Below are 14,444 nucleotides of genomic sequence, written 5' to 3'. Positions count from 1 at the left end.
CATTTGATCCTGTTTTGGGCATTCAGGGGAAGGGAAAGACAGGCGGAGCATACCTCATGGTTCTTTTTAATTGAATGTTGAACATTATGGAATTTAGAGAGGCTCTGGATGAGATAGCTTCCTCTCCAAAGAGGGTTCAGTTGTCTAGTGGCTGGCAGATTCCAGCCAGTCACCTTCACACATATTGAGGCTTGGTTTAGGTTTGGTGAGGACTGCTGTATTTCACTTTTGTCCCTAGTCCTTGAATGTGGCTCTTACTCCTAAAGCATGATTCTTTGGCGATCTCAGCTGAAAGCCTGAGGAGTTTGTCAACGCTCCTCCGCACTCGTGGGGCTCAGACTCCATCCTCTGTCTCCTCAACTTAATTGAGATATAATATACATACCATACAGTTCACCCATTTAAAGTGTACAATTCAACGGCTTTTAGTATATTCACTAGTTTACTAGCATATTGTGCCTCCATCATCACCGTAAGAATTTCAGAACATTTTCATTATCTCAGAAAGAAACGCATTCTTCAGCTGTCACCCCCACCCAAACTCCCCAACCCTCTTCCCCCCAGGCAACCACTCATCTTACTTTCTCTATTGATTTACTTATTCTTCAGGACGTTTCATATAATTGGAATCAATACAGTGTGTGGCCTTTTGTGTCTGGCTTCTTAGCGTAATGTTCTCAAGGTTCATCATGTTGTATCATGTATCAGTACTTTACTTCTTTTTGTGGCTGAATAATCCATTGTATGGATAGGCCACGTTTTGTTTATCCGTGTGTCAGCTGATGGACATTTGAGTTGTTTCTGTTTTTCTGCTATTATGAATAGTGCTGCTGTGACATTTGTGTATGTGTGTTTATGTGGACATACGTTTTCAGTTTTCTTAGGTATATACCTAAGAGTTGAATGGCTGGGTCCTATGTTAACTCTGTGTTTAGTGTTTTGAGGAATTGCCAGACTTTTCCAAGCAGTTGCAACATTTTACATTCCCACCAGCAATATAAGAGTGTTCCAATTTGTCCACATCTTTGCCAACACTTGCTATTATCTAGTTTTAAAAATTATAGGGGGCTTCCCTGGTGGCACAGTGGTTGAGAGTCCGCCTGCCGATGCAGGGGGGACGCAGGTTCATGCCCCGGTCCGGGAGGATCCCACATGCCGCGGAGCGGCTGGGCCCATGGGCCATGGCCACTGGGCCTGCGTTTCCGGAGCCTGTGCTCTGCAACGGGAGAGACCACAACAGTGAGAGGCCCGCATACCGCAAAAAAAAAATAATAATTATAGCCATCCTAGTGGGCATGAAGTTGTATGTTGTGGTTTGGGGCTATGCTTTTGATTGCATAAGTTAATGTTTCAGAAATCATGAACATGTTTCCTGAAAATCTGCCACTAACCTCTAGTTCCATAAAGGTATATTTTCAGACAACTACGAGGGAGTCAGTAGTTGATAACTACAGAGGGATAAATCTGGTAGAGCAATGCTTCTCAAACTATAATGTTCATACAGATCACCTGAGAATCTTGTGAAAATGCAGATTCTGACTGAGCACATCTGGTACGGGGACTGAGGTTCTCCCTGTCCTACAAGCTTCCAGGTGATGCTGAAGCTGCTTGATGGTGAATCACATTTTGAGCAGCAGCACCCTAAACCACTGTTTAGAGGAAGAGACTCTTACTTTTCAGTTAAGTGCTTAAGTTGCCCGCAGGTACTTGCTTTCAGTACTGGCATACACATTTAGGAGGCATTCACCTAGGTTCTTTTTTTCCAGTGTGAAAAGCTGTCAGCATGCATTTAAATATGTTTTAACAATTTGTCTTTCTTCAAAATCATATTTATCAGGAAAGAGAAAAAGATACAGCTTTTAAAAAAACTGTTTCTGATTTTGATTTTGTTAAACTCCTGAAAATAGGCAGCAGGGCTTAGTGTAAAAAACACCTGTCTGGGAGTTCTGTCATCTGTGGCTTAGTCTTTACCACAAGTTTGAACAAGTTGGCTTTTGGGGCCTTAGTTTATCCGTCTACAAGGACTGATTTGGATTAGTGATCTTTCCAGCTCTAAAAGTTTGCCATATTAATATTTACTTAATTATCACTGAAGCTTTATTGAAAGAACCTCATTTTCAGTGAGAATAAACTTAGAGGGTAGCTAAAGCACATACATGAAGTTGCATAAATTAAGCAAAAAATTGAATCCAGCTCTTTGCTCTCCTGAAGTAGCATATTGTGTGGCAGGATAGCTATGTGGACTTTTAGAGTTTTCATTTTTGCTGCCAGATAAAGGGGCACAGCCATTTGTATATGACATAATTATATATCAGTCACATCCATGCCAGCCATGTTTGAAAATGAACAAGGTGTTTCGTAATGGAAGAAAAAAGGAATGCAAAAGGAATGCCAGCTGATATTAAATGTCTACTCCACAGCCTGAAGAACACACAAAGCTACATTTTCTGTTTGTATAAATTTTGTTTCAGTTTACCCTGGGCAGATCCCAGGCTGTAAGCCACTTAGGTCGGTTCATTACGGCCTGGTCCTGACGGGGCCCACTTAATCGTCAGTGCCAGTTAGTTAGCATCACAGAAGACAAATTCTCTGAGTCACTGTAAACTGTAGCTATTTCAGCAGCGGCTCTGTGGTAGGATATAGGATCTGTTGATTACAATTTGGCACTTCATTCGCTTTAGCCCAAATCGAGGCTTTGTTTGGGAAGTTCATCTTTTCCTCTCAAACCCTGATTCTTAGTACTCCATTTTGTCACTTCTTCTGAGGAGCCCTCCTTTAAGTCCTTTGTGTTCTCCTAGCATGTTTTTGATGCTGCGGAATGCAGTTAATGCCTTCTTCATGGCCACCTGCAGCACGTGTACTGTTTCCCTAGCCGAGGACTGTGAGCTCCTTAGGGAGAGGGATCGTATTTACTGGGAGGCGGTGTGATGGAGCAGAGAACATGGGCTAGCCTGAGTTCATCTCTCTGCCTTGTCGCTTACTGGTTGACATTGGATAACTTGGTAAGCCTCTTGTAAAAAAGCATTATGCTAAGTAAAGGAAGCGGTAATAAAGAAGATGTAACAACACCTAACCTAGAAAAACGTTCTGATGTTTCATTGAAGAAACACATGCCGAGAACCTAACATTGTGCCTGACAATGAGTGCTCAGTGAATGTTATTTCTCTCATTCCCTGCCGTTCTTCCTTGGCAGCCCTCAGTACCATGTTTGCTCATAATATGCATTCAATACATGCTTCTTGAATTAATGGTCACTAAGTTAGAGAAGGACTTGTTTTCCAGAGAGTATCTAGATTTTTAAAAGTGGGGAGTTTTATTTATTAATTATGATATGAAAATATTCTTTTGTATATAAGTAAGGAAACAAAATAGACTTAATTCTTACTGTTGAACTAACAGTTACTTTTTATGCTTTTGCCCCGTTTTCCCCATTCTGTAGCAACCAAACTTAAAGAGTTCCTCAGATTCTCCCACATTGCCCGAATTGGAGGAGTTCTACATCTCTCTTATCCAGTCACAGCAGTCAGCAGAAGGTGGCCAGTTTGAGCCTAGCAGCATTGAGACTTGTCCAAAGCAAATTCAGCTGTCCACAGCACTCAACTCAACTCCTGCAGTGGTCGATTCCTCACAAAAACACTCTGGTTCAGGTAGGTTGACATACAGTTGACAAATGCAATGGTTTGCCATGTTGTTAAAAACCTTCTTTTATCTTTTCAGAACATGACTTGAAAAATTGCTGATGTTAGCATTTGTCTGAACTCCTCCAATTGTTCCCTTTCACTTTGCCACTCTTCTTTTTTTTCTGCAATTTGGGGGGTGGCGGGGTCAGGTTTATGCACAGTAAAACTTGCCAGTTTTTAAGTGTACAATGCTATGAGTTCTGACAAATGTGTACAGTCTTGTAATAAGCACCACAGTCATGATAATAGAATATTTCCGCCAGTCTAAAAGGCTTCCTCATATCCCTTTGCAGTCATTCCCTCCCCCTACTTTCTGGCTTCTGGCATGTTACTTTTCCTTTTCTAGAATTTCATATAAAGGGAGTCATACAGTATGTAGTTTTTATGTCTGATTTCTTTCATTTAGCGTGATTTTTAGAGATTCATTTATGTTGTTGCTGGTGTCTAAAGTTTGTTCCTGTTCATTGTTGAGTAGTACCCAGTTGTATGGAAATACCACAATTTGTTTATCTGTTCACCAGATGACAGACGTCTGGATTGTTTCCAGATTTGGGCCACTATGAATAAAGCTGCTGTGAGTGTTCACATACAGCTCTTTGTGTAGACGTATGTTTTTTATTTCTATTCAGCAAGTACCTTGGAGTGGAATTGCTGGGTCATATGCTAACTGCATGTTTAACTTTTTTTTTTTTTTAATAAATCTATTTATTTATTTTTGACTGCGTTGGGTCTTTGTTGCTGTGCGTGGGCTTTCTCTATTTGCAGCGAGTGGGGGCTACTCTTCGTTGCGGTGCACGGGCTTCTCATTGCAGTGGCTTCTCTTGTTGCGGAGCATGGTCTGTAAGTGTGCGGGCTTCAGTAGTTGTGGCACACGGGCTCAGTAGTTGTGGCTCGCGGGCTCTTGAGCTCAGGCTCAGTAGTTGTGGTGCACGGGCTTAGTTACTCTGCGGCACGTGGGATCTTCCCGGACCAGGGATGGAACCTGTGTCCCCTGCATTGGCAGGCGGATTCTTAACCACTGCACCACCAGGGAAGCCCCTGTTTAACTTTTTAAGAACTGCTAAAATGTTTTCCAAAGTGGCTGAACCATTTGGTAATTCACACCAGCGATATACGTAAGTTCTGATTGCTTCATCTTCTTGGCAACATATTATGTTGCCAGTCTTTTAAAATTTTACCATTCTAGTGGGTGTGTGGTGGTATCTTATTGTGGTTTTAATTTACATTTCCCTATTTGCCAGTGATGTTGACTATGTTTTCATGTGTTTATGTACCATCTGTATATCTTCTTTAGTGAATTACCTGTTCAAGTATTTGTGCATTTTTGTTGGATTATCTTTTTATTGATTTGTAAAAATTCTTTATTCTGGATACAAAACCTTTGTCAGATTCATCTGTTGCAAATATTTCAGGTATGTGGCTTGCCTTTTCATTTCCGTAACAGCATCCTTGGAAGAGCAAAAGTTTTCCTTTTGATAAAATCAGATTTGTTGGTTTTTTTTCCTTTATAGTTTGAACTTTTTGTGTCCTATTTAGAAATCTTTCCTAACTCAAGTAACTAAGACTTTCTCTTACATTTTCTTATAAAAGTTCTATAGTTTTAGGTCCTGCATTAGGTCTGTGATCCAGTTCGTTAATTTTTGTGTATGGTGTGATATAAGGATCAATGTTTATTTTGATTACATATAATTATTCAGCTGTTTCAGCATGATTTATTGAAAAGACTGTCCTTTCTCCATTAAACTGCCTTGATGTCTTTGCCAAAAGCCAATTAAGTTGTATATGTGAGGGTCTATTTCTGGACCTTCATTCTGTTCTATTATTATTACGTCTGCCTTTATACCACTGTCTTGATTTTTGTGGCTTTATAATAAGTCTTGAAATCATATAAATTTGTTCTTCTTTTTCAAATTGTTTTGGCTATTCTAGGTCATATTCCATATGAATTTTAGGATTAGTTTAATTTCTACTGAAAGCCTGCTAAAAGTTTTATTGGGATTTTTTTTTTTTTAATCTCTAGATCAAGTTGGGGAGAAGTGACATGTTAACAATATTGAGTCTTCTGATCTATGAGCATCATATAACCTTTTCTTGTTCAGTGTTTAATATGTTCTTTTCCCATCCAGTATATTTTTCATCTCAGAAGTTCAATTTATAATCTCTAGGGTTTGGTTTGGGTCTTTCTTCTATCTTCCATCTTTCTCTTCAGCATACTCATCATTCACTTCTTGAATACTTGGAGTGTTCTTATGACAGCTATTGTAATACCCTTGTCTTGTGATTCTAGCATATGTATCATTTCTGCATTCTGTCATCTGTCATTTCTGAATTGGCTTCTACTGATTGGTTTTTCTCCTAATTACAAGTCACATTTTTCTGCTTCTTTGTGTATCTGGTAATTTTTTATTGGATGGGAGATGCTGAATTATATATTGTTGGCTGAATCTCTTTTTCTTCCTTCCTCCCTCCCTCCCTCCCTTCCTTCTTCCTTCCTTCCCTCCCTCCCTGTTGTCTATGTATAATTTATTGGGGGGGGGTAGGAATGTAATTAAATTACCTGAAATTGCTTTGATTATTTCTGTGTTTATTTTAGGTTTCATTAGGCTGATTTAGAAAAGCCTTAAGTCTGTTGGCCCTGCTAGGCAGTACCTTTCTGAGGGTATTGATGGGACTTGATGTCCTATGTGTTAGGATGTCTTTACACTGTAGCTGGTGGGAACACAAAACTATTTTGCCCCAGTATAAAATGCCTAGTGTTTGTTCTGCCTACTCCTTTCAGGTAGGTTTTCTCCCTGGCCTTGGTGGTCCCCTCACATACGTGAGCCAGATCGCTACCTAGCCTAAGACTCAAAGCGACCTCTGCAGGTCTCCGGCTTCTTCTGTCTCTGCAGCTGCCTCTTCACTTGTACTTTTCCCCCACGAATTCCCGACACCTGGCCTCCATGAATTCCAAACTCTGTCTTCTCAGCACAGGGAGACCTCCAGGCTCAATGTGGACTCTCCCTCCCTGTACTGCAGCCTGGGCTTTATTTTGACAGTGAGCTCAGGCACTTGTAGGGCTCACTTTGTTTCCCGTCTCTCAGGGAGCACTGTCCTCTGAGCTTGTTGTTCAGTGTCTGAAAGCTGTTGTTTTATATACTTGGTCCAGTTTTTCAGTTGTTTAAAGCAGGAGAGATTATTTTTCAATCCCTGTTTAATTAGCATCGTGTCTGGAAGCAGAAGTTTTGCTACTCTTTTAAATTCTTTCATCGTGTGTCCCTCCTTTCATGTTTTTATACCTTTTAAAATCTGAGCTCACCAACGACTTCCTGTAAAGCCCCATTACTTCACTAGAACTCACTGTCTCTTTTCCACTCTAGTGGGCATTAATTATAGTCTTGCGGTCAGAGTTTTACTTTTTAGAATATCCTGTAAAATTCTCCTTAATTTAATTTATCATAACTATATGGCACGTGTACCACATGCTACTGCTGCTAGATGCTAAAGATGCAAAATAAGATATTGGATTATACCTGATATTTTTCTGAATTTTTGAAATCTGTAATTTTAAGGTCTAGAGCGGTGCTTTTCAGAATGTAGTCAGCATACCGGTACTAGTCTGTGAAGCATTTGTGATGATGGACAACACAACAGCACATTGTTTAGCTCCCCTAGATTTTTTTTTTTTCCTAAAGGAGGACTTTCTTGAAGGAAGCAGTGTGTTGGTTTATATGTTGGCAAAAGCTCCTTCTCTCATTGCAGGCAGGTTCAAACAATTCATAGACCAGCTCCTTCAGTAGCCCTGGTCTAGAGTACACATGTGAGGATGCTAGTATCCACTTCCGTGGCTATTAAGAACTCTCAGCATGGAGTTCCCAGCAGTTTATTCCATTGAAAAGATTATTTCTTCTTAGTTAAACTAATTCCCAAGGAATTCTCTTTGTGGCTAATAATTGGCTTTTGGAATTTCTTAACAAACACAGTTAATGTTAATTAATGTTAATTTTCATTTTTATGGTCAGTTTGGTCAGTTTTGTTTTTATGCTGGCAGACTTGGAATTGGGACCACTTTCGCAATAGAGAAGGCCCGTGGGACACCATTTTGCTCACTGCTGAGAGGAGGAAGTAAGGGAGCTTAAGGATTCTTCCCTGGAATTGGAATTATACCCAATTTATTTTTTTGATGTCCTAGAAAGAGATCTTCCCTTCCTTATTCACAAGTAGATATTTTTTCCTCTCTTCTTTGCCCTCATCCTGACAAGATTTATTTTATCTCAGTGCATGATCCCCCATCCTCATCTCCTTTCCATTTTTTGACTGGTTTCTGAGTCTCTTTCTCTCTGATTTGCCATTGGTAATTGGCACCACCTAACCAGAAGATGGTTGTAACACACGTTAGTAAAGATCTAGAATGGGAGAGTGTGAGAACCTCTTGAAAAGACCTGTGTTTTCTTTCTTTTTCAGTGGAAAGCTCTCCAGAGAGCCTAGAGAATGAAGATTTTTCTAGTAGCCATGCTATTACAGTGTTCAAAGATAAGAGTCAGGGAGCCATGGACCAGCTGTCTTTGATTTTGTCTCCTGAGCACCAGATTTCTCAGAAGCTCTACATTCCTCGAAGCACAGCCACTGCTGCCTTAGGAGCTGCTGCGCGGCTGGCCACATCCAGGAGACTCCTGCACTGGTACCCCAGTGTGAAAAGGATGGAAGCATGAGAGAGCAGGGAGGAAAAAATAAACTAGATGCTTAGGGCCTGGTGACCTCCCAGGCCAAAAGAGAAGGAGGTATTGAGACAAAGTAGTATTTTGATAGTTGATGCTTTTGTCTTTCTGTGTGACTCTGTTAGCTTTGTTATGCGAACAGTCCCCTTTGTTGTGTAAGTATTGATGTTTAATGTTAATTTTCATTTTTGTGGATGTTACTTTTTCTGTATGGTTTTGTTCACCTTTGTTCAATGTAGTAGTTTAAAGGAGTTTTTGTGTTTCTATAAATGTTTTTTTTTTTTAACATCTTTATTGGGGTATAATTGCTTTACAATGGTGTGTTAGTTTCTGTTTTATAACAGTGTATAAATGTTTTTCTTGTATATATCATGACTGATAAAGGTAAACTGAAAAACTAATGTTTTGTGATCCATATGTGGTAAGACAAAAATTCTCACATCCCTATTTCCAGAAAAAGGATGTCTGAATTTTAAGGCTGCCTTTTCTCATTTGAAAACTTCTATATCATAGAGAGAATCAAGGGCTCCAATCTTTACCATCATTATTTCTTTGAAATACTAGGATCAGTAAGAAAATCCACACCATGAAGCTTTGGTCATGTGAACCCTTTTACATTAAAAAAAAAATTAAGCTATCTTTCAATGTAGGCAATTTCTTGAAGACTGACAGCAAAATTATAGAGACCGATTGTTGAAACTTAGCTGAGCCATCTCTGTAAGTCATCATAGTTCCCTGGAGCCTTAATGTAACAATAGTTAAACAGTGGTATTGTTTAAGCATTTATATAACATGATGTTCTCTGAAGTCCAATTTATTATGTGACATTCTGTTTAGCTCCTAGTATAAACCATCAGGAGAAAAGACTGAAAGGTGAAATTAAAGAATGTGAGTGATACAAATTTCTTTGCGATAAAATACCAGACTTATACCCAAATGTAAAAAATCCAACACAGAAGCATTTCTTAGTGGTAAAATCAGAGAAAGAGGTGTGAATTACTGGCACGCTGCCTATGACTAGGTTCTCACCCTTCTAGCCCCTCTTCTAAGGCCTCCTGTTTTGGCGTTAAATGGCAGAACTGGCCCCTAGTTCCTTTCTCTCTTTCTACAGTAAGGAATGTCTCCTCTTTCCTTCTCAGTTACTTAATCAGCAAAATGTCCACTGAGGAAGGGAGTGAGATGAGGGTAAATATCAGAGTGCATTTCAATGTAGAGTATTACTGGTTGAAACTTCTTTCTTAGAATGAAGTGATCATGAAACAAAGTTTAACCCAAAGTCTCTAACTACTGAGTGTTTTGGTTCAAAAACTTTAGAGAAAACATGTTAAATGCAGTAAAATTTTAAAATCCAGATTTACCTTTAATTCCAACATATCTATAAGAATGATGGTATACTAATTAACCAAAAAACTGTAGTCTGGAAACGTCAGTGATAGTTGACCCGGAAAGAACAGGTTTCCCATTGGGGTTTTTGTGATTTTCCATCAGACATCTTTATTGGAGAAGACAGTTGGAGAGTTATATGGAGGATCAATGAACAGTTAAATATCACATGACAGTTAAATTTCGTATGTGATACTCAACCGTGATATGAACTGGAAAAGCTGTTTTTCATACAAGTTTAGATAATTATCCACAATTTGTTTCTAAAGAAGAAAATTCATTTTGGATGATGCTTCTTAGAATTCACTCTTTAGAGAAAAAACCCAGAATATTGAGTTATATTCATCACTTCTCAAGATGGACAATTATTGGGTTTCCGGCAGGGTGAATCTGGTAGAAGCAGTATTTACATATTTAGTAGGTCAAACCGTAACCCTCTCTATAATGGCACAAAACCACCAGCAGGAACTCTACCAACACCGGGTAACCTGACAGCAACTAATTTCACACTTTGCCAGTTAGATGGGGATAATGGAATCACTGTGCTAATAAGGCTCTTTCAGAATCCTATCCATTTGCAAATCGCCACACAGAGAATCATTTAGACAGACCCATGTCAGACTAATGAGTGTCAACACACTTTGACAGAACCCTGTTTAGTAATGAATAGTTAAGATCCTATTTGAATTAGCAGAGTAAAGAATGAACCTTTGGAGGCTCGTACATGTTGACTACTTGACTTTGACTAGGACAGCCAATCTGCCAATATGTTTCCCTACCTTCTCCCAGAAGGTGTGCTTTGTTCGGTAGTTAACTGAAATAGCTCAAAGCATCAAACAAATTTAATAGATCATTTGAAAATGAATAAATAGGTTTCTGTATATGGGCAGGGATAGCAATAAGAAATGTTCAAAAGGTCGGGAGATGCTCGTGGTTAAGGGTTAATTATATTTTATTGACAAAAGATGGGTTGATATCTACTATACTTAGAACAGGCCCTCCCCCCGCCCATATTTTTGGTGTTGAGGATCTATTAGAAGTAGTGATGGTCCCCAAGAAATGTTGACTGGGAAGTGGGGGCCTGAGGTGTGTGTTGAGGGAATGGGGGTGAGAACACACAGGAGAATCCTGGTTGTAAACTCCTTAGGGGTAGAAGAGAGAGCGGCTTTACTATTAGCCACTCAGGTTTTAACTCCAGTGGCTTGTGCCAGTACCCCTTTCCCATCCAAAAACACACCATGGGGTATCAAAAGAGGGCCATTCCAGCTGAGCGAGCCGTGTCTTTCCCCTCTCTCGCTCACACATTTGAGATGCCAGTTGTCCATTTCAAGGTATGGGGATAACTAGAGACTTCTGCCTGCAGTCAGACTATGTCTAACCTAAAGACTTAGAATTGTAGAATTTTGGTGTAGCAGGGACCTCAGATGAGGAAATTTGAAACCTAGAAAGACTGACTTGCCTATGGTCACACAGCTTAAATTCCCATTTCTGCTGACTCCTAGCTCCTCAGGGCCCTTTCCACAGGAAAAATATTGCAACATCATCTTGTGTCATGTAAATGATTTGATGCCAGAAGACACAGTTTGGGCATAAGTCCAAAAGAATGGTGGTTCTGATAGATAGCTGAGCAGCCCCTGGTGTTGGTGGGGAGAGGGATTGATTTACAAAGATCTCATATTTTTGAATGTGGATAGATTAAATAACAGTGGGCCAGTTATACAGCTGAAGAATCTGAATCAGGGTGGGGGGCATCTTCAGGGTTGAGAAACTAAAATATTACAGAGCAGTCCTTCTGAGGCTTCCTATTAACATTTATACTAGGTAGCAAGGCCTTTCTAACAAACTGTTGGTATCTTTTCAGAATTAAATTCATTTTACTTATGTATACAGTGCCACATTATTCATAATTTTGCAGGAGCCATCACTAAGACATTTAAAAGATTTCATTTCTGATGGCTCGTTCAGATCTTGACGTTTTCCAAGATGCCAACCAAGGCGTCTGTCAGCTAAATTTGTCCGTGTGCTTTGAACGCAGCCCTGTTCCTAACAGGTGTCATTTGTCTCATTTAGTCAGTCACCAGTTGGCCTAGTAAGTCCTTGTTGTCATTAGCCTTTTGGAACCAGAACACTTTAAACTCTGCCATTCTTTTTTTTTTTCTTTTTAAAATAGACTTTATTTTTTAGAACAGTTTTAGATGCACAGCAACACTGAGCAGAAGATACAGAGATTTCCCATATGCCCCCTGCCCCAGCACATGCACAGCCTCCCCATTATCCACATCCCCCATCACAGTGGTGCATTTGTTACAGTCGATGAACCAACACTGACACATCATTACCACCCAAAGTCCACAGTTTACATTAGGGTTCATCCTTGGCTTTGTATATCCTATGGGTTTGGTTAAATGTATAATGACATGTATCCACCATTATAGTATCATACAGAGTAGCTTCACTGCCCTAAAACCCTCTGTGCTCTGCCTATTCATCCCTCGTTCCCCCACCCCCTTCCCCTGGCAACCAAGTGTTAATTTTTTTTTTTTTTTCCGGCAGCGGGCCTCTCCCGCAGCGGAGCACAGGCTCCGGACGCGCAGGCTCAGCAGCCATGGCTCTCGGGCCCAGCCGCTCCGCGGCATGTGGGATCTTCCCGGACCGGGGCACGAACCCGTGTCCCCTGCATCGGCAGGCGGACTCTCAACCACTGCGCCACCAGGGAAGCCCTGTTAATCTTTTTAAAACTTAAAAATGTTTATTATTTAAAGAAATAGACTAATATCTTCAGTCCCGCTGCCTGGGTTTGGATCTCCTCCCTACCATGGCTGTGTAACCAATGGCAAATGGATTAACTTGCTTAAGCCTCTGTCTTCTTATCTGTAAAGTGGAGGTGCTAATAGTATCTATGTTGTAAGACTGCTGAAAGATAATCTAAAATTTGAGAAGCGTTCAGCCGGGCACCTGGCACTTAGTAAACACAAATCCAGGTACGTATAGTTACCATGGTTATCATCTGTCATCTTGTCATCTCTGTGGAGGCTGCCTTTCATTGTCCCAGTGTGCGTCTCACATTCATCCCTCCAGAGGAAATCTGATTGGGTGACGTTGTCATTATCCAATATGGAGCATCTCTGTTAGACAGACTCTCACAGACCCATATCATGGGTGGTTGGTCATTCTGATGTCCAGCCTATCCATAGCCACTTTGGGCTTGGGTCCCACCCCCAGACTAAACCACTGGCACCAGAAGCATAGTCCAGTGATATGACACAAGACAGAACAAGAACCGCCCCCCACCATTGTAACCACTTTCCTCAGAGGAGGGCTCTGGGGGTAGCAGGCACTCAGAACTCTTTGGCTTGTGCAGTACAGTTGGTTAGGAAAGGAAAAGAATCCAGAAAGAGCCTGGAAGAAAATGAGGGGGGACTTCCCTGGCGGTCCAGTGGCTAAGACTCTGTGCTCCCAGTGCAGGGGGCCCGGGGCTCGATCCCCGGTCAGAGAACTAGGTCCCACATGCCACAACTAAAGATCCCGCATGCTGCAACTAAGACCCGGCACAGCCAAATAAATAAATATATATTTTAAATGAGGGAACAAGGGATTAAAAACTCTATTATTATTGGTTTAGTGTTGTTGGGAGGATTAATGGAATCAATCCACATACAGTATTTCTCGAAGTGCTGGGTGAATTGTAAGCACTCAGTATGTGGTAGCCTTGAGGATGGCAATGATGATGGTGGTGATGACGATTATGACTGTTACCAGGTCTATTTGAGGCTGAAGAACAGGTACAGGTAGAATGATGGGAAGAGGGAGATAAAGGACAGATTGTACTCAAGAGAAGGGCCATTAGGGGTTTAAGGTTTCAAAGCAGGAGTAGCTCCTGGGGATGTAACAGCCCAAACCGAGGTACTAAAAGTGGCAGTGTGACATGCATACACCTGGCAGCTCCTTCCTCCCTGCACCTACAGATAGACTGAGTGTCCAAGATGTGTATTCTCCTAGGGTCTCACCCAGTGCACACTCCTCCTGCCTCGGATCCATGGGGAGTGCTCTGCCACTACCTGATGCCTTTTCAGAGGTACCCAATTCTCTCCCCTCCTAGGACCTCAGAAAGGGGCCAGTGTTTGAGGTCCTCCTGCCTCAGAGAATGAGTGTTCCTGCAGAGCCACTGGATGGCACGTACTGGCAACTGGTGCGAGCTTGGGCTGCGGGGAAGGTTGCAGAACAGGAGACTATAGCCTGGCACAGATGCCCAATTCCCAGCTAAGGGAGGGGTCGTGGTAGATGGGAAGCAGTCGTGCTTCCATCGTTTATTATTTTATTAACCACTTAGGGTACTGTATGCAGTGAGCATCACCTGGTTTCATCTCTAGTTTTCCTGTTTGCGATTCCTTCCTGCTTTTTATTTATTTATTTTTTTTACATCTTTATTGGAGTATAATTGCTTTACAATGGTGTGTTAGTTTCTGCTTTATAACAAAGTGAATCAGTTATACATATACATATGTTCCCATATCTCTTCCCTCTTGAGTCTCCCTCCCTCCCACCCTCCCTATCCCACCCCTCCAGGCGGTCACAGAGCACCGAGCTGATCTCCCTGTGCTATGCGGCTGCTTCCCACTAGCTATCTACCTTACGTTTGGTAGTGTATATATGTCCATGCCACTCTCTCACTTTGTCACAGCTT

General features: G+C 41.1%; 1 protein-coding gene across 3 annotated transcripts in view; it reads left to right on the top strand.

The window, feature by feature from the left end:
• Positions 1–8,371, top strand: part of TDRD5 (tudor domain containing 5) — an 89,614-nt gene extending 81,243 nt beyond the window's left edge. For all 3 annotated transcript variants that reach the window (XM_060285832.1, XM_060285831.1, XM_060285839.1), the window contains 2 exons: positions 3,440–3,647; positions 8,124–8,371. In XM_060285832.1, the coding sequence (XP_060141815.1) occupies positions 3,440–3,647; positions 8,124–8,371 (456 nt within the window). The remainder of the gene's footprint in view (positions 1–3,439; positions 3,648–8,123) is intronic.
• The last annotated feature ends 6,073 nt before the right edge of the window (positions 8,372–14,444 follow it).

The sequence above is a fragment of the Globicephala melas genome, chromosome 1 (assembly GCF_963455315.2).
Source record: "Globicephala melas chromosome 1, mGloMel1.2, whole genome shotgun sequence".
NCBI lineage: Eukaryota > Metazoa > Chordata > Mammalia > Artiodactyla > Delphinidae > Globicephala > Globicephala melas.
The sequence above is the reverse complement of the archived record's forward strand: the minus strand, read 5'-3'. Positions and strand labels throughout refer to the sequence as shown.